General features: G+C 53.3%; 1 protein-coding gene across 1 annotated transcript; it reads right to left on the reverse strand.

Annotated features, from left to right (window-relative positions):
- Positions 1 to 2,502: 2,502 nt before the first annotated feature.
- RGMA (repulsive guidance molecule BMP co-receptor a) lies at positions 2,503 to 27,776 on the reverse strand. The gene is made up of 4 exons (XM_042039349.1): positions 27,492 to 27,776; positions 20,344 to 20,459; positions 7,955 to 8,466; positions 2,503 to 5,683 (listed from the first exon to the last, which is right to left on the reverse strand). The coding sequence occupies exons 1-4, from the start codon at positions 27,503 to 27,505 to the stop codon at positions 4,988 to 4,990; spliced, it is 1,338 nt and encodes a 445-aa protein (XP_041895283.1). The 5' UTR covers positions 27,506 to 27,776; the 3' UTR covers positions 2,503 to 4,987.
- Positions 27,777 to 27,810: the final 34 nt, after the last annotated feature.

Raw genomic sequence — 27,810 nt, forward strand, 5'->3', positions numbered from 1 at the left:
GAAAGGCCCCAGTGTGGTGTCTCTGGGGGGTCCTGTGGCAGGTCTGGGGGCTGTTTTGGGATGACAGGGCCCTTTCCTGCCAGCCACAGGCAAGCCACCATGGATATTTTCACTGTGCAGGAATAAGCATGTTCTGCTTGGCTGTTTTCATGCAGTTTCACAGTCTGTGGTGATAGACACTTGGAAGCCTCTTCAGATGGGAATTTCCACCTGATCAGAAGGAGCTGTACATTCTCTCACCCAGATTCACCAGGATTTCACAGGGATGATACTGATGTTTATGCGTTTATCCCACCTCCATGTTTTATGGATCTGTCTGAGGATGTGTAAATACCCTTTTTACCTTTTCTGGGGAGAAGTGTTGCTCCTGCTGCATTGGTGAGTTCTCCTCTGTCCCCAGCCCCTCCTGGGCAGGATGTGCCTCTCCCCAGGTGGGATGTGATGGCATCCAGTGGCTGCTTTGGTTTGGTCTTTACCCTCCACTGCTCACACTGAGGCCCACACGGCAAGACACAGAGCAGGGATTGGAACCATTTCTCCCAAGTTATAAAAGCTCATTGTAAAAAGCATTTTTCACACCTGTAGCCACTGGGTCCAGCCCTTCCCAGTCTCTCTGCTGCTGAGCCAAGTTTCAGCCAAGAGTGAAATTTCACAGCTGAGTTACGTGCTCCTGAAAAATGGATTTCCTAATGGAAAGAGTGACTGGCTGAGAGCCATGGGGCTCGGCAGGGAGAGGGGCTCGGCTGCAGGGAGGCACAGGGGCTGCAGGGAGCTGGGCTGGGTGTACATGCCTGGGCACACTGGGGTGAATCTACCTGTGGCTTTTCAATTTTTTTTTTAATTTAAGCAGGCAGGTAAGGATGTGGGCACCCTGATCGGTGCCAGGTGACTCCCCAGCACAGCTCAGCTCAGCATCCCCCTGCCCCCCCCATGTCCACAGCACCACTGAGAACAGTTAAATCCTAAGGCCTTCGCAAAGCTGATGAGGAGATGACCCCTTCCCACCTGTCCGTGTCTGGCAGGTGTGGTCATTCCCACAGGAATCATTAGTAAGGACATGGTGCATGCAAAGCCGTTTTCTGGCACAGGGAGCAGGACCCCCAGCCCTGCCTCGCACCCACCACGCCAGTGAGAGGACAGGGCTGTGCTTTACACCGGAGCAGACCCTCTAGAGGGCAGCCGGTTCCCAGCAAAAAGCTGTTTTTTTGGTGAAGAACAACATTCTGCAGCTGTGGATGCTCCCGGACAGCCGGTGGCCGCCCGGTCCTGGCTCACCGCGACAACTCAGATGTGAAGCTCAGAGCCCAAGGCAGTGGCCAAAGGCCAGGGATGGGCAGGCACAGCCACAGTGGGGCTGGAAACCCACCCCAGACCCAAGTGGTGGCACTTGAGCTGTTGTACATCACAGAGTGATGGGATGGGACCCTGGATCCCCCAGGGGCTGCCCCCCTCGCCAGCCCTGAGCATGGTCTGGAGAGCAATTTGAACCTCTCCCAGGCGCCACAGGACCACCACTGCCACCACCCCTGCCCCTGCACTGCCTGTGCCTTCCCCACTCACCTCCTGGGCATGCTTTAATGCCTTGTGTGGTTCATGGAGACAGGGCATCCTCGTGGCTCGGGTGTCACCATGCCCTCCCATCAGCACTTTGTCCCACTGGGACATGCAGGTGCTGCCTGCTCACTGTCCCAGGCTGGCGAGCAGGGGACCATTGGTGACCTCCTGGCAGAACAGTCAGTGAGGGAGACCCCTGGCCCCTGCACTCTGGGCACTTTTTACATGAATTTTCAGGTTTAGCTATTTCAGATGGCTAAACCTGAGCTCTGGTGCAAGGAGTGGCAGACGGACCGGATTTGGCTCTTTCCGAACACTTCCCGTTCTCTGGGCTCTGAAAAGAGGGGAAGGTCAGGTGCCACATCTCTGGTGCTGGGCATCATTGCATGGATTTGCCCCAAAAATACGTGTTTTGAGTTGGTGCTGGTGTCCCACCCGCCCTCGGCATCTCCTTGTCCCCAGCTGCTGTGACAAGGAGTCCCTTCAGGTTTCAAAAATGGAAAATTAAACAGAAAAAAAAAGCAATTTTGTTTTTCCTCGTTAGAGGGCAGCAACAAACCCAACTGTGACAGACAGGAGAGCTGCCCAACAAAAGGGAGATGATGGAAAGGAGGAATTACCATTACTGGGATGCACACCCCAATATGCTGGGGTGAGCAAGGGAAGGGTGATGGTACCCACTTGCACTCCACTGCTGCAAATCTCTTTTCCCAGCGAGTCAAGGCTCTAATGATTTATTATGTGTATTTTCCTCCCATCCCCTTTTTAATTTTCTCACTTGGCTGTAGATAATCGAACTCCGGAGTGAAATTCTCAGGACAAATTGGGACAGAAATGAGCTCTCAGAGGGTCCTTCAGGTGGAAGAAAGCTGCTTTGGAGTGAGGGCAGAAATGGGGCAGCACTTGCTTCCTGAGTGGGGAACAGCACCAGGCAACACACGGGGAACAAACCGAGACCCACTCATTTATTGTCAAAAAAACCTCAAACTTTACTTGTGTTTCTCTCAATAAATAATTTACAGTATTTACAGGCGGTGACACTCCTGTGGGTCTCAGCACAGGGAGGAGGTGGGGGGGCCTTTCAGAACGCCCCCCCTTTGCCTATGGTTTTTTTGTTTTGTTTGTTTCCAAGTATTGGGTCCTTCTTGGCCACACTTCACCTTTAACCAGAACTGGGTCAAACACAACCAAAATAAAGTGCTTCACTGTTTGCTTCTAAAACAGGGATACCCCAACCACCTCACGCCATCGGCCACCACTGGAGCGCCCACCTGGACAGAGGGAACGAGCCATGCCGTAACCAGACTTTCCTTGGATGGAAACCACCCCTAAACCACAGTGTGTCGTGCTGTGGGGTGATTGTTTTATAGGAAAGGGAGGTCTTAAGGGAATTAGTGACCTGTTGGCACGCTGTGGCTGGGCCAGCTCAGGCAGCTTTCAAGCAGCACCACGTTCTCAGAGGGAGGCTGTGCACAGCTGTGGGGTAAATCGCCTCTTTGCCCAGAGACAGATTTTGGCTTTTAAAAGGTGTGTTTTGAATTTCTAGGGAAGATAAAAATTTTTTTCTCTAGAACAAAGGAAACAGAAAGTCCAAATCAGCCTGGCTGAGCATTAGTGCATTGGGAAATGAAACTGTCCAGTGCTGTGGTCCAGTGGCTGCTCCCCTCAGCACCTCCAAACTGTGATATCCTTATTTCAAAATCTCCCTAAACAGAGTATCTGGGGCATCAGCAAACAAAGCAAGGAGCAAAGTAGTAAACACATCTTTTTGTTTCTTTTCTTTCCTTAAACATTTAAAAACCAATTACATCTTTTCATCTGTACAGTCACACGAGATCAATGCCAGGGCTCTATATATTAAAGAGACAATATAAATTACATCCATTGACACAAGTTTGCATTTCTCTGCTGCTTTACAAATGGAGCTCTAGAGCTGTAAGGACACAATGAATAGTCATGTTCAGTATTTACACCAGGCTGCCTCTTGGCACCAGTTCAGACTGCCAAACCAAGCCTGTTCCCACCTCTTTTGGTGCTAGCTTGTCTCATCAGGCCCAGAGACCTCCCTTGACAGCAGGAGGTGCCCCCAAGTGTGACACATTCTGGGGCTTGTTTCTGGGAACTTCCCCCTGAGGAAAGGTGGGGGAAACCCACCAGGAGGTCTTGAAAGCGCAGACCAAAGGTGGTCTTGTTTGTTCAGCGACCGATGGGGAGAACCACAGAGGAACACGGAGTGGAGGAGATGGGCAGCACTACGTGCTGGGGGAAGAAGATTATTGATGGTTTCGAGGCAGGGAACAGACATCTGGAGGCAGCTGGGGGGGGTCCTCTGCTGCATCCCATCTCCTGGCTGAATTTCTGACATTGCCCCATTTCTGATTCAAGCCCAAAAGGGCTTAAGGTGCAACTGGTCTGCAATGGGGTTGCAAGTCGCGGCCCCAGGATGGGGAGCAGAGCAGAGACCTAGCAGCAAAAAAAAAGAGCACCATGCTCCTGCTCCATCCCAGGGCTGGGCCAGGCCGAGCCACAGGCAGGGAGGGGCTGGAGGGAGGTGCAGCTTGGGTGTCCCACTGTGCAGCCACCCTGCTGCCAGTTCTAGGGGACCAGAGAGCGAATGTTGTGAGGAACTCATCCAATGCTGGGCAGAAGTTGCAGAAACCGCTTGAATACTGGCCAGGTTTCTCCCGTTGCCATCAAGAGTCCATGGTGGTTCCAGGCAGAGACAAGGGAGACAGGACTAAAACTACTGAGTGAATCAGCCAGGTGAACTGGCTAAAATAGGGGACGCCTTTGAACCACAAAAAATGCAGGCCAAGGCTTGAGGAACGTGTCCTCCTTCCACCCAGAAGGTGCCTGGCACCAGCAGCCAAGCAAGTGGGGGATCACTGCCCACCATTTCGGCCCCTTGCACTACTTTCTGCAACAACAGGGCTGTGGGCAGAGCAGGACGTGCCAAAAAGCAGAGCCCAGCCCCAGTGAGCAGGACATCCTGCCCTGCTGTGCTGGCCAGGCTTGGTCATTCTCACTGCTCCGTGCCCTCCTCATGGGCTCTGCTCTCTGAAGAGAAAGCCATGTTCACACACACCAGTGTCACAGTCACCACGTGTTGTTGGGACTGGGGGAGTGCTACAAGGAGAGTAGCTACAAGGGCTCCCCAGCACCCACCTGGCTGGGAGCAGGAGGAGAGGGAGGTGAGGAAAGTCCAGACAAGGTACAGTCCAGCAAAAACTCCTGACCGGTCCCACTGGCAACACGTTCCTCCCAGGCAAGAGCTGGGAAGGTGGAGGACTTGCACCAAGAGAGAGACTGAGGTCTGAGGACAACCCATGTGGCTCTGATGTCCAACCTCTTGTTTTCCAGCACCTGCATCTCTCATCCCTGGTTGCCTCCTGCTCCCCTTTCCCTTCTCTCCAAGGTGTGAAGGAGCAAACCTCTATAACAAGCACAACCAACACAAACACAGCAGTGCTACCCAGAGGGTGGGATGTGTTCCCGTGGGAGCCGTGTTACCCGGGGTCAGGTCCCGTGTCCTTTCATAGAGGTGCAGCTTGTCTTTGTTGGAGTGAAGCATCTTCACGTCCTCAAAGGCATAGTAAGCAGCCAGCATGAAGTTGACATCTCCCGTGGTGAGGAGGTCGAAGACACAGGACTGGAAGTAGAGGTCCTCCACGGGCAGCTTTTCCCTGCACTTGGCCGTGGCTGTTTCGTAGGTGAAGGCCTCAGGCGGGGCCGGCAGGCTGGGCCCCTTCCTACGGGCACGACCCTCCGTGGCCTGAGCCGAGCGGATGGTCTGGAAGTCAATCTGTTGGTTGAGTGGACAACCACGGAGGCACAGGTAGAGGCCCTGACTGTCCTGGTCCTCCACGGCGTTGACCACCTCCTCCGGCATGCGCACGGCGAAGGTGAGGTACCGCCCCACCTGCCTCACCACGATGGTGGTGCCAATGTACTTGGCCTGGATCTCGATGTGCTGGCCCGACACCTTCTCCGTGATCTTCAGGCTGTTGGCTCCGTGCTTGTCCCCTCCGTTCTTGGAGCCGTCGACAAAGGCAGCGGGGAGCTCGTCCATCTCTGCCTGGTACACTTTCTGATCCACACACTCCTGGAAGCTCTTGAAGATGATGGTGAGCTGTGGGGGAGGAAAGGAGCATGGTTACAGCCAGTGATGACCACCTGAGAGCACACAGCCAATACCAGCAGTGGGGTGGGAGGTGGAAGGGCTGGATGCTCAGTCTGCACAGGAGCATGACCTTCAGCTCATGGGCAGGTCCTTCATCCTAAGAAGAGGCCCTGACTTTTAGCCACCCAGACACAGTCATCCTGCTCCAGCAAAAAGGTGAGGACAAGACCCAGAGGCTTGTACAGATCCCAGACCCAGAGGCTTGACTGAAAGCACCGCCTGGATCTGCCTGTTATCTCCAGGCCCAACACAGGAGCTTCCTTGCAGCTGGAGCTGGGTGGAGTATCCGTACTCACAGGCCTGTGGCAGCATGCCCGTGCACGCTGCACTGCCTTGCCTCCAGGGCTGGCAGATGGCAGCAGGGATGAGCCCTGACTCCCCTGGAGGCGGTGGAGCTTCTCCTCTGACTCCCATGACATTTACATCTCAAGGGCTGGACCAATTTGTTTTCCCAACCAGCTGCAGACCAACAGGGATTTCTCCCATGGGCCCTCAAACATGTCCTGCTCCATCTCAGCCCCACAGGCACACACGTGTTCAGCCTGTTCCAGTGGGGTGGCCCTTCTAGGGATGACTTCGTGGTGGCCTTGGCAGTGCTGGATTAATGGCTGGACGCGATGATCTTAAGAGGTCTTCTCCAACCTTAATGATTCTGTGATTCTATGACACAGAGCCCAACATGCCTCCTCACCCCTGGCTGGGCTCAAACACATGCCCCTTGCCAGAGGAACGACCTCACAGTGCTTGCTCTTCCCTTGCTGACCTGGCTTTTGGAGGGAAGACTTGGGGAGGAAAATGAGTATTTGCATGTACAAACAGTACAAACTACATTTCCTCTTTCAGCTCTTGCAGAGTTGCTCTTGCACTTTTCTGCCCATGAGGGAGAAGTGGCAAAGGGGACCTCCCACCATGTGGCCCCCATGAAGGGGGAGACTGAGACCTGGCCAGAGTGGGACAGGGCTGGAGAAGAGAGCAGAGAACACAAAGAGCCCCAAGGATCAAGTGCTCCCATCCTTTCCAGCAGCACAGTGCCCACAGCAGTGCTTCCCACAGCTCATGCTGCAGACCTCATGACTAATCCCTGCTCACCACAAGCCCACGAGGCAGATAAGGAGAGAAAAGGCTCAATTAAGATGGTGATCCCGCAAACCCAGCAGGTCCTGGGATCCTTAAGGACCACCTCCCTCAAGCCAGACTTCCTCGCAGGCTTCAGCAGGTTTTGATGTCTTTTAGTGGGTAAGGACTTCAGAGCATCATTAAGTATCTTTTAGTGGGTTTGTCAGGGCCAGGTCAGAACCTCACTGCCAGTTCCAGCTCAGGATAAAGGGGTGACATCCAGAGCACAGAAGCAGCCCCTATCCTACACGTGCTTCTCTTCTCTCCCCACATACAGGGAGAAGCAGAATTCCCAGATATTGTGGGACAGGACATTTTCCAAAAGCAAGAGTATGCCTCCTGCTGAGCCTCCCTTTTTCTTCGGCACAAGAAGTGCCCTATTAGCTTTAGAGCTGGTGCACCAGGGGCAGCACACCAGTTCCTCAGCTCCAGGTCCCTGCTGAAGCTGAGGCTGTGACACACAAGTCCTGCTGCGTCACAGCAGCACATTTTCACTTGGGCTTTCTGTTTGCCTTGTACCTTTGGGATGTTTATTTAGTCTGTCAAAGCACCTCCAGAACAGACTGTTCCCCACAAAATGTCTTGACTTGGCTGCAAACCACAGAGACAATTACAAGCCTGGGTAGAGGGGAAGGTGGTGTGAAGAGCTCAGCTCCCTCCAGGCTTTTTCCTGCAAGCTGGAGCCTCCCTGGAGGGCAGTCCTGGGTTTGCTTGTGCCTTGGGGTTCCCCCAAAAGGTAACAGCATCATTCCTGATCTGGCTGTTCACAGCAATCTGGAGCCCCAAGGTGGGAGCCCTCTCAATTTGCAGTCCCTGGCTTGGCCATGAAGGCCCCCTGAGACGCAGCACCACAGCCTGCTCACCGTGATGGGGCTGGATGTGCTCAACAAGAAACCACAGGCCATTTCAATGAAGGCTGGGGACAAAACAAGGATGGATATCTGATGTTTAGGGCCAAACATTCACATTCAGGGAAGCTCATGCTCTGTCTTACCCTCCCCAAGGACACGTGCAAATGGGGGAAGACATGGAGGGAAGAAAGGCTGCTCTGAAGCCTCCCTGCCCTTGCCCACCTCTGCCCAGGGAAACGTGCCCAAGGCTCACCTTGCTGGTGGCGGTGGCCGAGGAGCCAGGCAGCACCGCCGTGTTGGTGACCTGCACATTCAGGTAATTATTGTCTATGAGCGGCCAAGCCCCCTGCACCTTGCAGGTCTGGAAAGTGTCCGTGAAAGTCCTGAGGTGGGGGTCCCCAAAGAGCCCGCAGTGGGTGTAGTTGGGGGCGGCCGAGTGTTTGTGAAAGCTCTTCTCATAGTGGCAGATCTCGGGGCTGTCGGAGCGCTCCTGGCTGTCCCCGGGGGGCAATGTCCGGAGGCGGGGCTGGGACGTGGGGCCATCCTTGGAGCAGTTGTGCTGCACCATGAGATCGTCTATGCCATGCACGGCCGAGTGGTAGGCCAGGTCGCCCCTGCAGGTGCGCGCGGTGCGGCGGGTGCAGTGCGCGTAGGCCCGCAGCGCCGTGCAGAACTCCGGCGCCTCCTCCGCGCCCAGGTGGTGCGAGCCCGACGTGGCCGCCCAGAACTCAGAGTTGCACTTGAGGATCTTGCATGGAGATGTCACTGCGGGAGGGGAGAACACAAGGGGGTCAGCGCTGGCTCGCCCACGTGTGGGATGCCCAACTCTACCCCCACCCAGAGGCCGCGTCCTCCTCCCGCAGTCCAAACTTGTGACCCTGGCCTGGCCTGGCCGCGTGACGGGGCCCTGCTCGCCAGACGTGACTCTCTCACATGACCCAACTCTCATGCATCAAAGCCAAAGAAATCAACAGGATCTGCCCCGATTTAAGCCCAAAAGGGAAAGAGCATCCAGCCTTTAGATGAATGATCATGGGGGGAAACCATGGTGTGAAGAATGGGACATATTCATAAGCAGTGATAAGGGAGGATCATTAATGTGGGGGGAGATGCAATGGGGTTTTTAATGCCTTTTTAGGGTTTGACATTCTAAGCTCTGTGCTGCGTGAGTTACTGGGCGCTGTGTCCAGACTGAGCTCCACCAGCACAAAACTCTGCTTGCTCTCTTCCTTTCCTCCTTTATGGGTTTGGGGAAACCCACCACCAGCACAACCTCTGTGCCCAGGTTAGAGCAGGACCAGTGCCATGACCCACTCTGCAGCACAGCCAGACGCCATCCACCATCCCAAGTGCTGCTGCAGTGACGGGTGCAGCACTTGTCCCTGTCCCTGCGCCTCCGGAAAGAAGTGGGAGCCAAAAACCCTCTTTCTTGACGTCTGTGCAGCTCTGCCCAGCCCTGGGAGCCCGTTCCCCACCACAGCCCGCTGAGAGAGAACAAGAGGTGGAGGAGAAAAACCGGCACAGCAGGTGTGGGGATGCCAGCGAGCCCCCGCCTCCCCTTCCCACCCGCCCTGTGTTGCCCAGGTGGAGGCGAAGCCAGAGGCTGCAGGGCCTCTGCTGGGCTCAGCCGCAGCCCTGGTGCTTCCTGGCAAGGCAGAGGAAGGCAAAGAAAATTCAGATCCTGTTTTTTCCCCCCACACACAACGTCTGCTCCCTGGGGCAGTGTGGCTTCCCTGGAACAGACTTGAAAGCAGCTGTGCAAAAAGCACATGGCCATCGCTGAATGTCGCAGACACTGCTCTGCCCCTGCCAACTTGGAGTCTTGCTGGGTGAACCCAGGCTCACACTACTTAAAATTCATGGCATTTTCCTTCCTCTTCTCTTAATCGACCCCCTCGGAGCGCTTGGAAACAGGATGGTTCATGCACAAAAGGCAGCAGGAGGAGAAGACAAGCCCCACCATTTCCAGATGCTTTCATGGTGCCTTTAGCAGGCATACCCATATATTCCTGTCTCGGGGCTTGTTTAGAAGGAGCCTGGCAGGGCAACTGTGCCAAAAGCATCTCAGATTTGTTTAGAAAGAAAGTTACAAAACCCAGTATTGTTTCAGGGAAAAGAGTATGCCTGAGTTTTAAACATCACAGTGCTGGAAACCTAAACAGAGTTGGTGCTGGAAAATCAGAAAGGGAGACTTAGACTATGTAACACTGAGCCGTTCAGCTGTGAGAAACAAGCCTGTCTCCTCTCTGTTTCCAAGAAGAGTGAAGTGCAAATAGGAAATGGTGACAGGCTCCTCACAGTTTTAAAATTCATGTTTAATAAACTCAGATGCTAGCAACAGCACCGAGAACCCGGGAGCTGTTTGGTCTTGGCAGCATCCCACTTAAACCTGCAAGAAGCTCTGTGGAAAGCCTTTAACTCATCATTGACCAGAGGTGACTCAACAGCAAGGTTCTGACCTGGGACATGGGCTCATGTTTCTGCTAAGTCTTCTGCATGTATGGGTCAAATTTAAATATATTTATTATTTCATATCTCTCTCTTGTTCATCCCAGGAATGTGGTTTTCCACCAGGACTGTTATAATGGAAGGCAGGAGTCAAAACAGCACACAGGACTGTGACCAGTGCCACCACTCCTGGTTATCCCAAACCCTTGTGGCATCAGGCAATTAAAGTCACTGCTCTCCTAGTAGTTATGCTAATGTACAGCTTGAGGATGCCCTGGGGTTGCATGTGGCAGAAGGTGCTGTCACTGCAGCCCGACCTGCCCCCACAGCCCCAGGAGAAGCTGGAGGACACATCCCTGGACACGCAGGAGCCAAACACCCCACAGCTCAGTAAGGCATCAGGATGCACTACACAAAGCATCCCATCCAGCGAGCAGCTTGCAGAGTCCTGGCTGCAGCACTTTGGCTGCTCCAGCCCTTCAGATGCTGAATAGAGAGGATTTTTTTAGAAGGAATAAACCCACAGACTCTTGCTCTTTAAGGACTTGCTTCACTGGCTTGGATGAGGAGATGCAGGCGTGAGCTGCGGCTGCCTAGGGACAGAGTGGGCCCTGCTAAACAGCCCCCCAACACCCAGTGCTGGACACATCCTGGTGCTGAGCATCCCTCACTGCTGCCCTGCCCGGGGTCACACATGACTTTATAAGGCGCTGAATTAAAAAATCCCAACCAAACGGAGGGCAGTGAAGCAAGCCTATCTCCTTCCTCCCAGCGCCTGAAGGGGGAGCGTTCCGCTCTAAGATGTTATCACTCCACTTTTGGCACCCGTCCCCTTCTCGCTGTTTCGCTCAGGGCCCCATATAAGGCCAGATCTCCACATCCAGGTGCCCCGGCGCTGGGTGGTGTGTGAGCGGGGCCCTCCCCGGCCTGGCCTTTCCCATGGACACTGCCCCAGCCACCCTCACGGCGAACCCCGCATGCTGCTGGGGAGGGAGCACAGCTGACAAAGGCTGTGGAGCAGAGCAAACACGACCCTCACCCCTCCCAAGCAGCCTTGCCTCCTCCCCTCTGGCAGCAGCTTTGGCACAGTGGTGCAGGCTCATTTGTACCCTGGCCAAGAAACGATGTTTATTCAATTTCGCATAATCTATTTTCCATCGACTCACAATGGTTCTGTTTTTCAACCACAGATGACTTAGCATGGAAACAAATCCCTCTCAAGCAGGAACCCAGCAAGGCTCTCCTGGGATCTGTGAGACATCCCCAGGTCTGGGTGATTTCTTGTCCATGGTGAAGCAGCCCTCATCTCATAGACAGGTGACTTCAACCCCTCCAAGCCACCTCCCAACCTCCCCATGATCTTCTTTTAAGGCCTTGATGCCACTCAAACCAGGGAAAAAAATCCCCTTTGTTATCTTGAAACCAACAGTTTTGGAAAGCTAAAGCCAGAAAAAATCAGAAAACCACCTGGATTAGGACAGCCGCCCCGCCCCGTTTCTTCAGGGACACTTCCCGTGAGGACTCCTGAGGTCTGTGAGGACTGAAAAGCCACCCCGCTCCTCGGAGGGCTGTTCCAGGAGTTTATCACCTTTACAAAACACGGGTCTTGGTTCTAAGTGGATTTTATCTGACTTCATCGTAAAGACATAAAAAGAACCAGCGATTTTCTCCAAGGCAGTAAAAGGTCCGTTAGTAACGAGTGTGTTTCCCACAAAGATATTTACACACTGCAATCAAGTCCCTTGTCAATCCTCCAGATAAGCTAAACGGTTTGCACTTTTAAGTTCTCGCTGGAAGGTGTTTGCCCAGCCCCACCATCAGATCTCCCTCCAGCAGCCTTGTTTCCTGCACAACCTACCACCCCGACAGGCAACGGGGATAAGGGACACGCTCACAACTCTCCCGAGGTCACCCCTTTCACCTCGCCGGGACATTGCAGAGAGCAGGGACACGAGATGTGACCTTTTCCTGAGCTCCTGGTTTGGAAAGCCCTGGTCCTCCATGCAACGAGCATCCCACGGACCACCAAACACACACTCAGGGTTCTGGGGTATCACACAACCCCAGTCCCACCGCTCTGCCCCTCGTCATCAGTACACTGCATTATTTGACGTCAAATTAAATGTTCAAGCATATGGATGTATATGACTTTAATAGCATTTTCTCATCAGTGCCCCCCTATTCTCCCTTCAGCTGGTGTCAAGTAACCTGAATTTCATTTACCCAAATCATGTTCTTTCGGAAAACTAGCACAAAATCAACATTTAATCTATTCTTCTGTAATTCCTGTAACAAAAAGAATACTGGAAATTAATTTCTGTAAGCAAAAGCCAATTCTTTTAAGACTCTTGAATGCACGTTCACCAGACCTGTTAATTTTAAAGTGTTCACTGCTAAGCAAGGTTTTTTAATATCCTCTTGGTTCCTAACGGGCTGGAAAGTATTTCATCACCCACATGTGATGCAAATACATCATCCCGCGTTTTTCCAAATACATGGATTGAAGTGTAGATGTGCAAGCCTCACACATGCAGTAAAGGGCCTTTTTGGAGAACACAGTAAAACCTAATTACCTTTGGCCTCAGATCTGAGCACCCAGACTTAGGCTCCTAAACACATATTTATTTAAGTAATCTAAATAAACATATTTATGCTGACACCTCAATAGGAAAGGCACGATTCTCCAAGGTGCTAAATACCAGCAACATCTGCCAGCTCAAGGAGATGTGGGCTGCTCTGCTCACAGGCGGACAGCAGTCACCACCAGCATGAAAATGACCCCAAAATAGTAAAAAAAAAAAAAAAAAAAAAAAAAAATCACATTGCTCCTTAAAAGCACGGCATAAGGGATTGCTTCCAGCAAGGTTTCAGGAGTCCCAAGCAAAAACTGAGGGAGTGAATACTGTGCTTTGCATCCAGCCCCTCGTGCTGTCCCTGTCCCAGGGGGTGTCTACATGAGCCATCCCACACAGTGGCCATGCTGGACCCACACCTCGGTGCCCACGAGGGTCATGAGATTAGATATAAAGAAGGAATTTTTTTACAATTAGGGTGCTGAAACGCTGGCACGGGTTGCCCAGAGAGGTGGTGGGTGCCCCATCTCCGGAGACATTCAAGAGGTCCCTGCCAATGGAACGGGGGTTGGATGGGGTGACCTTTAAAGGCCCCTTCCAACCCAAATCATTCTGTGATTCTATTTTATGACACGGATCAGCCGGCGCCTTGCCACACCAGGGAGAGAAAGGAGCGACTTGGTGCAGCCCTGATGGATGGGATGTCATGGGCAGGGACAGCTCTCCCGCAGCCCCACGGGGCACCATGGGGCGAGCAAGACTCAAGGGCCACCTGACCCAAGCCTGGTGAAAGGATTTGTGCGGGAAGGCAGCGACGGGCTCTTCCAGCGACCTCCTTTGAACTGTTAATCAAGCACAATCTTGCAGAATAATAGCCTGCTTATTATTGCCTTGTTTGCATAACAAAGAGGCCCAATAAAACTGATTTGACTGTGCTCAGAGGGGGTGTGAAAGATCAGCTCTGAGAAAAGAGCTGCAGGAATGCAGCAAACTGCTCCAAAGCCTCAACCCAGGAAGAAAGACAATGCAATTTGCCATCAAGAAAAGCCCAATAGACCAATAAATTACCCATGTGCAAAGGGATTAGATCAGGTTTCAGTTGCACTGAAGTGGGGGGAGGACCGGGAGGAGGGAACTGAAGGAGAAAAATAAACCTGACTCTAATCTTAAAGAGCTGGGGCTCATATTTTGCAGGGGTGTGCGTGGGGAGGTTGGCTCGGAGGGGCCACCTTCCATGCTGGGGCCGGGTTTATGTGCTCATTTCCACCGGCAAAAGCAGCAGATGCATTAAATCCAGGCAAAGGCCCTACTTGTGTACGATAAAGTGACTCTAGGTGTACCCCAGAGCACACCTCAAGCCATGCAGCTTCGTCTAACCCAGTCCTTGTCCTGCTCAAGACGATGCTGGGGGAAGGAGAAACCAGCTCCTTGAAGTCAGAAGAGGGACACAGAAGGAGTTTTCTTGTTTCAGCCTGTGTCAGTCGCTAAAGCATCCGGAGGACCTGCCACGGCCAACTCCTTTCTGTCCTCAGTGCCGAGTTCACGGCCCCCCATCTCTCCTCTGGAGGCGTCGCAGAGACACGGGGCAAGTACAGGCAGGAAACCAGCAGAGTCAGTGTCTTCACCGGCTACAGCACAAACTGCTGCATGCTGCCGAAGGAGCCCTTGATCGCTCCTGTCACTTAGTCAGCTCTTTTGGCTCCAGACTCAGCTTACGGCTGACCCGGCATGCTCGCCGCCAGCCAAGGCAGCTCTCCCCAGCCCCCAGCCAGCACTGCTCCTCCAGGCTCACCGCGGCATCCCTGTGCAGGGAGAAGGATGAGCAGGCACCATCGGAGAGGGCACCAGCCATGGAGCTGCCAGCCAGGGCTGTGCTGCTCTGAGAACTACCAGCAAACCTTGGGGACTTCAGGAGGCATGATGGGCTGAGAGGGGGAACCAGCGTGACAGACAACGCTGCAACGGAGTCACAGACTTTGTTCTTGAATCTTCCTCCTGGGATTTGGGCCTCAGCACTGCCTTTGCTGCAGCTGTTGAGCTTTTGCCTGCTCAGAGGAAGCAGGGCCAGTGGGGGGTTCAGAAGATGCAGGTTTTGCTCCTTCAAGAGCTGGTGGATGGAGGATGAGGAGGGAGGGAAGCAATAGGGCAGTGATCTCCTCCGATTCTGCATCTGCAGAAGGGCACTAACAAAGCTGCCTGTCCAGCACCGTGTGCTTCTGGGCTGGGAAGCTATTCTGGAGATGCACACCGGACCTCCCCCGTTGGGAGTGCACCCGGACACTTTCATCAACAGTTCCCAAGAGCTGGTAAATCTCCTCAGGCAAATGGCCCGGTTTAGAGATGAGGACACTGAAGGACGTGAAGGCTTTCACCCAAGATGAGCCCCGTGGGAAGAGATGTGAATTTGCACTCTCATCCCCTGCATGAAGCATCACCCTCACCTTCCTCCTGAGCCACCACTACCCATGACCCCATCCCTCTGGAGCAGAGGTGCCTGGATAAGGTCACCTCTGCCAGCCACCCCCACTGCCGAGTGTTCCAGGTTTCCAGCAGACATCACTCTCCCCACGCCAAAGCTGTTTTCCCAGGGTGCCTTTGAAGGCAGCGCTGCCACCCACCAGTGCCCGGGGGCCCCCCAGGTGTGGCAGCGGGTCCCTCGCCCTCCTCCCCCTCAAACGGGCCGCGGCAGGGTTGGCAGGGAAACGCTTTCTGCTCACAGGTGTGGATTCCCTCTAGGAATAATCATCCCCGCTGTGCTCTTGTGAAATTTCAACCCTTCAAACGCAGAGGTAAATGAGATACAAAACGAGGAGATGGAGAAAAGCCCGGAGCACATAAATCTGGATGAGGCAAATTTATACAATTAGATGTCTGCCAAAAAATTGCGGCATCTCAATCGGAGGCGTTGGCTTGCGCAGGGTGTGGGGTGGCAGCTGCCCGGCTGGAAGGCAGCAGCTGCACAAGCCCATCAAGACACCTGACTGATGTTGGAGTCCCACCTGGGGATGCAGGGGACCTTGTGGATCCTTTCCTACAGGCTGGGCTCCCACCCAGCACCAGACTCCCTCCCTATCACTCACACCCCATGGAAGGCACAGTATCTGTTCATCCTTCACAGCCACAGACCTTCAGAGGTTTATTTCTTTTTAAATGCTGCCTCTCCTGGACTCAGGTTTTAATTTTGAGAGGAAAAAGTAATTTTCTAACTGGAATCTGGTCCCACTGCTCCCCCACTCCTATCCCAGCACAGTGATGCTTTCTCACCACTGTGGGCTGGCAAAGTTCAGAGTCATGTCCTGCCACATGCCCTTGTCATCTCAGAAAGGGCCAGCTGGAGTGTGTCACACAGCAAGAGCAAAAGGTAGCTTGTCCAAAACTCAAAATGCCATAGATCATTACTGGGGCTTTGGGGACCAAAGTCAACAGCTGTCCAGGAAGGAGAGGAAACCAAGGGAGGAGAAAATTCTTTGGCCTCAAGTGAAGCTTGCTCTCTGCCTGACCCATAAAACCTGTACATCAGGGACAGCTCTGCTTGCTGGGAACTGAACGGCCAAACACTTCTGGATGCTCATGCAGTGCCAAGTGGGACTTGCCACCCTTCTGAAGGACCTGCTGTCCCTGCAGCTGTGGGGACATGAGACCCTGGCCACCCCACATACCACGGCCAGGCTGTCAGACAGAGCGGCTCAGTCCGTGCCTACCAGGGCTGCGTGTGTGTCGGAGCCAGCTTGTTCTCCGCAGTGAGAGCCCGATGACTTCATCAAGGGGATGGCATCTGGTTTTGCAGTTGGCTATAATTCAATTCTCCCCCTTGCTGCAGGAATTTCAGCTGGTGGAGCAGTGATTTACTCAGCCGGGCTGCACTTGAGTGCAAAGCAATCTTGAGGCTACAATCGAAGGCACTGTTATTTTGAGAGCTCACGGACAAGGGAATAAATATCCTCTTCTTTTCATCCCAGTAGCTGCCAAGTGCAGGCTACAGAGCTTTTTAAAGGCATTTAGGAGCTCTCCTCTAACAAGTACACTCTGGATGCTGCGCATGGTCAGGCAGGACCCTGCCTGCACAGCTCACTCCTGATCTGTGGCATCAGGATGGGGTTTGCTGGGACAGCCAGAAAGAGGCCAGGGCACCCCCTCACCTGCCCCACCACAGCTGCATCTCCAAGCAACCCCCATCCTCCCCAAAACCCCTTCCCCAGCATCCCAGCACTCCTGCATTCCAGCAGCCCTGAGCTCACCCCAGCCCCCTTCAAACCACCTGGGACCCTGAGGCACTTTCAGTCCTGGGTTCCAACACTCCCCCTTACTCCAAGTTTGGTGTCTGCTCCATCAGGAACAGCAAATCAAACCAAATCAAACTCATCCAGATGGATCAAAAGCCCTCATCTTTGACCTTTTTTGCTGTCTCACCAATGGTTATCCCTTGGGAGCAGTAGGGTTTGGCTGAAGGACTGACAGGCTGAGGAGGGGCTGGCTTGGGCCACACACCGCCCTGCCAGAGTCTACAGATGCTTTATGGGATGTGCCCATCGGGGAGCCAGAAGAGAGACCACAAAACTCATTGTCACTGGGGCCACCGCCTGGCTCTCCAGGGACAGCAGGTCAGTGCAGAGCCCGAGAAGAGCCCCCAGGTCAGGAAGTTTTTATGGTTGCCCAGCCCTGTAAGCACTTTCATGTGCACATCCGACTCAGCACAGCTGTCCAGGCCAGAGAGAAAAAAACCTCAGCTGTTCCCATGATAATCCCAAAGTTACTCTTTTTACCACCTTGTTCCCAGTAACCAAGGGCCAGGAATTTCACGATTTTCTGTGGAAAAAAGCAACTTATCCACCCCATCTACATTAAAAACAAGGCGCCTCCTTCCAGCCCCGCAACGTGCCTTGATGGAAATGGCAGAGAACTGTTCCATGTACGAGACCAGCTCCAAGCTTGCAACGAAACAGGGAAGCCAAAATATTTCCAGGTTTACGTTTGAATCCCTCCCTTCTTCTCTGCCCTGACAACATCCCGCACAGGCGCGTTCCTCCCCTGCCTCCACCTTCCCCAGGATGGGCTCTCTGTTCACAGCACTGGGGGGGTATTTTAGCAGCCTCTAAGGCCTCCATCTCAATTTTGGTTTAATGCTGCCATCACCTCTCTGCTGCTGAGACAAAAGCCATTTATTGACTACTCTGATACACTTCCAATAGGGCTGGATCCTAATCTGGAATCCACTGTGCTGCCTGGATGGACCAAGAGCAGATAACTCCAAATTTTTACGGAGGCAGGAACATTTTACAGCCAAAACGGCCAAGCTGGGAAAGCCAAAGCAAACCTGAGCCTGACACACCTGGGACAAAATCACTCAGGGCCAGATTTTGGAAGTACAAAGGGATTTCCAAGAAAACTCAGCACAGCCTGTACTGGGAGCCACAGGCATGGGTCACCCTGGAGATCAGGGTCTCAGCTGGGAGAGGACCCATGAGCATCCAACACTGGCATTTGGCACAAGCTCCAAGGAAAATTTCTGCCAAGGAAGCTGTCAGCAGTAGCCTGCTCTGCCCAGACCTCCTTCCACAACTGCCCCACAGTCACCCTGACCCACGGCCAGAGGACCCAGCCCAAGGGCACTGGACGGTGGGGGCTGCCCAGGAGGCAGCAGGGCGAAGCCATCGGTGTGAGAACAGCACAAGCGGGAATCCAGCCCGGGCTGTGAGCGTAGGGGGGTTAAGCAAATAAATAAATAGGGCAGGACTCGGCGAGGCACTCACTGATCTGACACGCCGAGCGCCCGCTTGGGCAGCCTCCAGCGGCCCTGCTCACCTGGGGCTCCCAGGAGGGGTGCGAAGCCTCCTTGGTGCCGAGAACCTGCTGGGAACCCACAAATTCCCAGGAAGCATAGGGAAAAAGGGGCAAAAGGATATGGCAGGGAATAAATCCCCCCTTTTTCCTACCTTCCCACCCAAAAAGCTTTCAAAAAAGCCCCAGCCTGCTCGCAGCCCTGGGCACGGGGAGCCCCGTCTCCGCCTGCGCCCCGCTCCCGCGGGCTCTGGATCGCCTCGTTCTGCCAGTTCTTTGCACCTTATTTGACTGCTGAAGGGAGAATCAAACAAAGCAGCCAGCCAGATCTCCTATCAAGTTCTTTCTTGCACCGTAAATCTCACAGCCTCGACGCTTTGCAACTCAACTGCTCCGAAAAGGGCGTTAAGCAACACATATGGGAGCAGCTCCAGAGTTTCCAGAAAAAAACAGGGGGTTCAGCTTCCAGCCTGCTGGGAAGTTTCGTGGCAGTGAGGTCCAGAGAGACACCTCAGTGCTAAGGGCAGTGCTGAAAAGGGTTTCCTGGAAGAGGGCGAAGAGGGCAAAGATAGGAGGAAGGGCATAAAGCAGTTATTTATTTATTTCCTACATGTGTGTGCAAGACTACTTCACCTACGGTTATGCAAAAGAAAGGCAGAGGCGATTTAGAAGTTAATAAATTAAAAAAAAAAAAGGAAAGTTTTACTAAACTAAAAAGAGCGATAGGGAGATTTAAGCCTTAGAGCTTTTCTTTCTCCCTCCTGCTTTCTCTCCTTTTTTTCCCCCCTTGCAAGTGAAAAAAAAAAAAGAGGTAAAGAAACTGGAGAGTTTTGGAAGGAACAAATCCGCCTCTGTGGACTGGGTTTCCCCTCCCCCAACAAAAACAAGCACTCAGGGCTTGAAGGAATTTGCAGGCAGAGATCTGCCAAAAACATTGTGAAAAACTATGGGGGATTCATTGGAAACAGATGGCGTTTTCAGCTGTAATTCTGAAATTCTCCCCTTTTCTGACACAATACAAACAGCGGGGCCGGGGGCGGCGGGGGGGGGCCGAGCCCCGCGGCGGGTGCGAGCGGCCGGCCCGGGGGTGCCGATGCTCGCGGGACCATTTGGTTGCCATCCCGCCCTCGTACAGCACAATAGCTCCCGGCCCAGCCGAAGCAAGGTTTCCGACCAAACGAGGGTGCTGAGCCCCCAGAGCCCCGGGCCGGGGGCCGCTGCGGGAGAAGGGGCGCCCGCCCGGAGCGCCCGCGCATCCCCGCCCGCCCGCCCAGGTGCGCCCCGCGGCCGCGCTGCCCCCGCCGGGGCCGTGTGACCCCCGGGCCCCCCACCGTCCCCAAATCACACCGCGGAGACCCCCCCGAGCCCCTCCGCGACCGCTCCCTGGCTCTGCGCTCCCCAGGGGTTCGGAGCGAGGACCCCACCGCTCTCACGGCAGAAATTTGGCATCGGGGTGTTCATGTGTGGATGTACCCCCCGGTGTCCCCCCTTCCTTGCACGGCACACGGGAAGGGGAGAACAAGGTAACCTGGCGCTGTCAGGAACACCTCCCGGCTGCCTTCGCCGCTTTGATTTCCACCATCTCCTTCCTTGTGGGATGAGGAGCGGGGAGACAAAGGAGATGAGGTCAAGGAAAAACACCCACCGCGACTGCTTGGGGAACGGGGATCTGGGGGGGCACGCACCAAAACTGAGCCCCACTTGCTTATTTTAAACATGTGGCAAACTGCTGCGAGGAGAGGGAGAGGGAAAGAGGCCCAGGGACAGGGGAACGAGGGCGGCGATCCAAGGGCTGCCAGAAACACAGGGAAAAAGTCTGCAAAATAAAGAGGCTGTTCCTTACCTGAAGGGAAGATGCAGAGAAAGACAGGGAGGATTTGGAAAAGTCCCAGGGCTGTGGATCCTGCCCCTCTCCCCATACCCATCCATCCAGCTCGAGCTTTAACCACTATCCTCTCCCTGGAAGAAGAGTTTAAAAAGGAAAAAAAAAAAAAAAGGAGAAGGGAAGAGAGGGAAGGGGGAGAGGAAAAAAGGGAACAATAAATCAATCAAAAGCAAGAACTGGGGGGAAAAAATTAAATCAAAAGCCCCACATGGCTCCGCGGAGCGCGGCAGGCACGGGCGGCCCCAGCTCCGGGCTCTGCACTGAAAGATTACACAGACTTTTTCTCCTTCTTCTCCTCCTCCTCCTCTCCGTCCCCTCCCATTACAACCCAGCCCCAACCATCAATCATCCCGCTGCCTCCCAATGCCTGCATCCTTCTCTGCGCCTCCTCCTCCGAGCGCGCCCGCCTCCCCGGCCATACTGCGGGAAGGGGCGGGAGCGGCTGCGGCCATGCGAGGCGGGGAGGGAGGGAGGGAGCGGGGGAAAGGAGCCGGAGCGAGCCAGGCGAGGGGGTTATAGCTGTGGATGGAGCCACCAAGCTCTGCCGTGCCCCGTGGGAATGGGGTGGCGGTGGTCTCACGCAGGATGGGAAGCGCGAAGGGCTCTCGATGTCTGCCCGCCGTCGCTCATCGCAAGTCGGTGGCAGTTTGGGAGAGGGGCTTCCTCCCACCCCATCGGGTCTCAACACCCACTGTGCCCTCCCTGCCCTTATCCCATGGGCCTGCCAAGATTGCCCAAAAATTAAGCAATTTGGGGTAAAGGGGCTGTCGTACAGCAGTCGGGGGAAACTGAGGCAGGGAGGCTTTAGGCAGCTGGTGCGGGGTAGGGGTTGTGACAGCGACACTTAGGTCCTCGGCTCTCTGGGGGATGGCGTCCCCCCCCCCCCCCCCCAGCACATGGGGCTCCTTCACATCTTCCCAGCCCTGGCACCTTGGCAGGTGAGTTTCACAATTCCGGGTCATTCACTGCCACCTGCACTGGCACTGGCAGCAGCGATAAAAACTCCAGGTGACTCAGAAACAGCAAGTCTCATAGATCCTTATCATTAAACTGGCACTCCTTAGATAGGGGACGCCTGTCAGGTACCCTAAATCCAGCTGCCAGCCCACCAAGGACTGATGCAGATGACTAAACGATACCTGCACTGTCTCAGGGCCTCCACCACTGCCTCGTCTGCACCACCAGCCCATGTACAGACCTGGATATTCAGCTTTTGCTGGGGGAATGTCTCACCAATTATGTTGGTAGGGTTGTCTCGGGGTCTCGCTTTTAAGCCCCCCTTAGAGACTGTCTGGACATTCCCAAGCAGGCAGCAACCCTGCGAGAACCCTGCCTGCTCACAGACCATCAAATGGAGCAGCAGCTTGGAGCACACAGGCCTTTGCCTGCTGTGTCTCAAGATCCTGTTCCTTTCCACCTCCTGCAATGCCACAGCGTGCGGAGGTGAGCAGATTGGATCTGCATCCCCACCATCCCAGGAGTCTGCTCCACCCATGAGAGGGCTAGGCCAGGAGGAAGGCATCCACTTAGCTTGGATCTCTTAAAAATTCCCCTTGAGGGATGTTTTAGCCAGAGTGAACTAAGACCACTTCTGAATGAGGGTGCCCACGGGTGTAGGCTTTAATAACTTCCCTGTTTTGGATCATTAGCTCTCCTTTGATGGCATGTCCCTTTGCCATCCTGATGTTTCATCTGCTTTCTTTTGGGGTTCTTATACAATGAATAAAAGGATGCTGGTTGTTTTACACCACCCTTCTCCCAACTCTGTAAGACCATGGGTCTTTCCTCCTGCAGGTTGGTACAGGCCTGGGATACTCCTTGACATTTCTTCTAGTTATTCTTGGAAACCTCCTCTTCAGCTCATAAACATCCTTAAGGATGCTTTTTGGAGTGACAATAGCTTAAAGTCTCTAACAAGAATTTGTGATCTCATCCCTGTCACAGATTGAATCTGTGATCCAGTGCAACAAATATCCATGGAAAGAGGAAGAGAAGATGGGAATAAATACCCAAGAAGCAAAGATATCTCATAACACCTATCTATTTCTCCATGAGGGGAGTGAGCCCCCATGCCTTCAAATGAAGGAGGACCTTCTCTGGGCCTTTATCCAGGCTGCAACAGGAATTAAAACACTGAAGCTTTTCCATCTGGGACCCAGATGGGATCCAAAAATCCTGTGGCCTTGCCTGCCTAGTGGAATATCGGTCTTGGTCCTGCTGGTCCTAGAGCTGTGCTCAGACAGTGTCCACTAAAGTCAGAGGGAGCTCTGTGTGCAGAGGAGCTGCCAGAGTGGGCAGAGCTGGGCAGGAGATGAAAGCTGGCAGGCCGGATCCAGACCTGTAGCAGAGGCAGTGTGGGAGGAACGCCGACTCGAAGCACCTCTTTGTGGGGGATGTCAAACAGGGGCAAATATGTCCAAACCCTGCCAGCTGCTCCTACCACCCAAGAAGAAATGCCTGCTGATGGGATGTGTAGGCAGCTGGAGCTACAAGGGGCCTGGGGGGAGGAGAGAGAGGGTCTGTGAGCTGGGGAGAGCCCAGGAAAAGGGGGGGAGATCCAGGGGATGGGGTTTCAGACCTCAAATCCCCTCCTCTTGCTCTCACCCTCTCCTCTTGCAATGTGACTTTTGCTTTTATTTCAAAATGAAAAACATAATTTCTGCTGTTATCCTGACTGATGACATCCAACATGATCTGTTTAACTAAAAAAACCCATCTGAATGACGAACTTTTAAAACCCAGCTGTTAAATAGCTGCTGTGAGGCTGCTTTGATGGTTTGACCTAAAGCACCACTTTGGTATTGCCGTTTTGGGGCAGGCTGACACATTGCAACGATAGCCTGAAATCCAGTTTGAGGCATTATAGTTAAAATAAGACCCTTGATGGAAATTCTTCCTTTGGTGTAGGGAAAACTGCGCTGCCATAAAGCAACGGTCGGATGCCCCTGGCTCCAGTTTGTAAAAATTTCTCCTTGATTTTGCTCGGTTGCATCATGCATTGCAAATGGGATTGCTGTTCTTGGCACCGATCAAAGCAGCGGATTTCGCTGGAGAAAACAACAGATGTGTCCAAACCGTAACTTCAGGGAGGAAAAGGCCCCAAATAAGGTGTGTTTCTGAAATCCTGCTCCCCCTTACACATTTTTAAAATAAACTTCACCTTTCTGTTTAGCTGAACCGAAGATCTGGACTTTAAGTTGCCTACTGAATCAGAGGCTGTGTGAAATTCGGATCTCTGCCTTGCTTAATGGGGATATCTAGGCTTGGAAATGCGGAGCGACTGTGTTTCCCCCAACTTCTTTCCTTCTCAAAGCCCATCCAGGACTCCCTGTTTAGGCAGCACTGAGCCCGATGCTCCTTGCAAACAGAATGTGGGAAACCACCCACCACTGAAATGCAACCACTGCAGTGGCTCAGCTCTGGGGCACAGGCACCTCCGTGGTCATCTGCACGTTGATTCCCATGTTTGGTGTCATTGTGGAGGGGTGACATGCAAATCACAGCCTTCTCCGAGGTATTTGCAGGATGTTGGGGGAGTCACAGTTCCCATGGGACACTTAGCTGGGATCACTAGGCTGAACTTAGCTTTCCTGTGCCCTACGTCGCACCGTCCGTGGCTGGGGGCTTCAGTGGGGCTGAGTGAATGTGGCTGATTTGAGCCCAGAGGTTTGCAGATGAGAGCTCCCCTTACAACCTTCCTAATGGAATCATTCACTACCTGTAATTATATGGCTAAAATAGTAAACATGGGTATTTCTGAGGGCTGCAGCTGGTAGTTAGAGGAATGGATGTCAGGGCTCCTGGTCTGCTCCTGACTCTCCCATGAACTTTCTGTCTGGCCACTTTTCACACCACTATCTGCACACTCGTGCCTTTGCCTGCTCTGCCTCAGGACACGGTGGTAAGCTCATGGCCTGTCTGGGACAAGCCATAATCACTCCTGCAGGAAGCTAATCCTGAGGTGCTCTGCAGGGGTATGTGTGTGTTTGGGGTGAGCAGCAAAAAGCAAGCTGCTCCTTAAAGGAGGAAGAAAGGAAGTTTGGAGTGGAAACCCCCGGGTTGTTGTCTGGAGAACAACTGATCCCAAAATGTTTGTGGAAATAAAAGCAAACACTTGTGCTCTGAACAATTCGCTTACTAAAGAAAGAAAACCTCTCAATAAGAACCAAATAAACCCCAACATCTTTACGCAATAACAGCCACCTCTGATGTCTGCAATTAATTTTAAAGACCTTCCTTTCACTCATAATTCAATTTTTTTATAATTTTACAATTTCCCTGGCTGACCAAGCAGACGCTGTCCCTGAGCTACGCACCCGAAGCTGACGAATACTCATTTAAACACCCTTCCCTACCAATATTTCCTTGCAGGTAGGGCAGGAAAATATCCCCCCAAGATCTCCTTAGTGCCCTGCACTAAACTTTGGCAGTAGCTGGACGGGGCAGGCAGAGGGGATAGCACAGAGCTGGGCTTTGAAGAGTGACCCACTCCTGCATAGCAAAGTGCAGAGAGGACTTTGTTGGCTTATCTAAATCCTCCTTCCCACAGCTACCGCTGTGAGCATCAGCCTCACCAACCTGGCTGTGTAAAGAGGCCAGTTGTGAAAAGTGGAAAAAAATACAGCTTTGTGCCACCAGTAAATAAAGTGTAAGAACTCTTTGACCTGCATCCTTGCATCTGCAGATTAACCGATTATCAGCAGCCCCCACTGAAGTCACAGTGGGTAACCCTCTCTTCTCAAATTGCCTGCTTCAAGCCCACAGCCATAAAAATCACCTCTAAATGCTGAAAAACCACCCAGCTGTACAAGGGGAAGATGGGCTGGTGGAAAACTTCCAGACTCACCCATGGCAGAAAGCAAAACAAGCAGGGATATTTTAAGGCAAATAGAGTTCATCACATTAACTTTTTTTTTTTTTTTTGACTGGTAACATTCATTCGTGTCTCTCCCTTCCCCTTGCTTGCAAAGCCCCTGGGGTGGTGAGGCCTAATTCCTACACATGGGAGCATGTAACCATCCCTTGTTCAGCAGTGTTTGGAGGGCTGGCTGGAATTCACCGTCTGTATATTTAATTCTCTGCAGGGAGCTGGTCTTCCTGGCCCAGTCTCCTCTTTGGGGTAAATATCAAGCAATATCTCTGTAGTGTATCTTCTTCACATCTGGGCTCCTCTCTAAGCAAAAATAGAAGATGGGCTGGGAGGTTCCCAAGAGCAAGTTCAAATAGCCAATTGTCATCTCAGCAGAAAAGATGGATAAATCTGAACTGCCAAAAAGTGATCAGAATCATAGAATCACAGAATGGTTTGAGTTGGAAGGGGCCTTAAAGATCATCTAGTTCTGATCCCCCTGCCTTGGGCAGGGACACTACGAAGAATTGCGGAGAACTGGGTGTTTATCAGCAGAGACAGAAGCCAGTCTGTGTAATGGGATGGTCTTTGCTGCTTTTAAAAGCTCCCAACATCTCGAGAAAGTGCAAACATAGCTTACTAATTCCCCTCCTCTGACTGACAGGTCAGCTAAGGACATCTTCTCGAACCTATTTAAAGGTATGAGATGGCATTGAGTGTTTGCGAGTCTACATCTGCCCCTTTGAGCAAGGGGTGTTTGAAGGATCTTCTGGAAAAAGCTCTGTGAAACCCAATCGTCTTTCCCAGGTCTCCTTCTGTCAGTTCCTGACAGTACTGGGCAGAAATACAACCCAACACAGGATGCCTTTCCTGTGTTCTCAGATGTGAAACGCTCAGTGACAATGTCCTCAGCTGATTTAAAACTTTGTCCTGAATATCTGGGAAAGAGACATTCCTTGTTATGTGGAAAAAAACCCCAAACCCAAACATCTGTAATCCAGCACTTCTGTGGGTATTTTGGCAAACGAAAATGGGAGGTTTTGGCGGGGGGGACCATCTTGAGTTGGCACCGGGAGTCCTCTCGGGTGTGCCTGGCACGGGGCTGGGCTGGGTTAGGGTTGGGTTTGGGCTGGGATTAAGGCTGGGACTAAGGCAGGATTGGAGTTGAGCTGGGACTGGGGTGAATTGTGCTGGTACTGGGCTAGACTGGGACTGGGCTGGGCCGGGGCTGCGGCCCCACTGGGTGGTGCTGTTATCCCTGCGCCGCCTGCGAAAGTATCCAGTTTATAAAATAAATGCAATCCAACGCCGCCTTAAACCACATGACATAACAGCAGCTTGCGAGCTCCCATTAAAATCTCAATTTGGGGAAATTGATTCTACCTCTGAGCAATTGCGATGCAATTACTCCAACAGGCAGCAATCAAGAATCACATCAAAACACCACCAAACTTTCATCTCCTGCCTCGCAACCACCACCACAACAAAAAGCACCTGTCTTGCAAATGCAGCCCGGTTTCAATAAAGATATATAATTTTTAGGGAGGGCAACGTGCACGTCCCAGAGTGGAAGCGAGCTTGGACAGGGGCTGCTCTGGCTGGTGCGCCTGAACTGTCCTGTCTGGGGGCTGTATTCTGTCCCCCCCGTCTCCTGGAGGAGGTTTTGGGCTATTTACGGACTCAGGACATCGGGAACAAAGTCGCTCCCCCTGCCCAGCCACGCTCCAGCTGCCCATCCTCTCCCTGCGCACAGATGTGCCCATCCCCTGCCATGTCCCGCATCTGTCCATCTGTCACCCTTCACCTTCCTCCCCTCGGAGCTCGTAAACCCCCCAGCACCTCGCAACCAGGCGAGTTCGGGGAGAGCTTTGTGTCCCCGCTCCGGTCTCGATAACCGCGATCAGCCCCGGGATGAGCTATCCAAGGGAATGGGGGAAATATTGGGGAGGATGTTTACAGTTCTCATCAGTGGTCTGCAAGGAATTACTCGATTGACTTAGCGCAGCAGGGAGCAGCTTTAGTGGCAACCATCAGAAGGGAGGATAAATGAATAACCGCATGCACGCCAGCTAGCGCCGAGCCGGGCAAGGAGCGCTGGGCAGGGAAAATGGGAAGAATCGAGGTTCCTTATAAAAACGGCCGGGGAGGGGGGAGGCAGGCGGGGACCGGGAGCCTCAACAGGTCCGGAGGAGGAAGGGCCATGCAGGGAGCCGGGGGACATGCGGCCGGGGGGGCCCCCAGCCCCCGCCCCGCTTACCTTGGCGGCCGCATCAGCCTCTCCAGCCCCGCGGGGGTCGGTGCAGGCAGCGGCGGCTATTTTTATATTTTTTTTTTCCAGGAGGGGTAAATGAAACAAAAATTAAAAACGAAATAAAATAAAACCCAAACGAAATAAAATAATAAAAGCCCCCAAGGGTCGAAGTGGGGGTGGCGGGGGGGTGGAGGCCGAGGGGCGCGGGCAGCCCCCCGCCCTGCGGGCAGCCCCGGCGGGGTGCAGGCGGCCTCGCTCAGCGGGACGCGGGGAGCCGCATCGCCCTCCCGGAGCATGTGAGAGAGGCAGCGGAGGAGATAGAGCC

Source organism: Corvus kubaryi, unplaced genomic scaffold (genome assembly GCF_017639235.1).
Source record: "Corvus kubaryi isolate FWS band 111438036 unplaced genomic scaffold, C.kubaryi_AGA036_p1.0 37394, whole genome shotgun sequence".
Lineage (NCBI taxonomy): Eukaryota > Metazoa > Chordata > Aves > Passeriformes > Corvidae > Corvus > Corvus kubaryi.

Coding starts and splice junctions, on each gene's coding strand:
- RGMA (XM_042039349.1), bottom strand. Junction 8,467..20,343: donor TCTCTGCATCTTCCCTTCAG/GTAAGGAACAGC, acceptor CCCCTCCCGCAG/TGACATCTCCATGCAAGATC. Junction 5,684..7,954: donor CGGCCACCGCCACCAGCAAG/GTGAGCCTTGGG, acceptor CCTCCCCCACAG/CTCACCATCATCTTCAAGAG.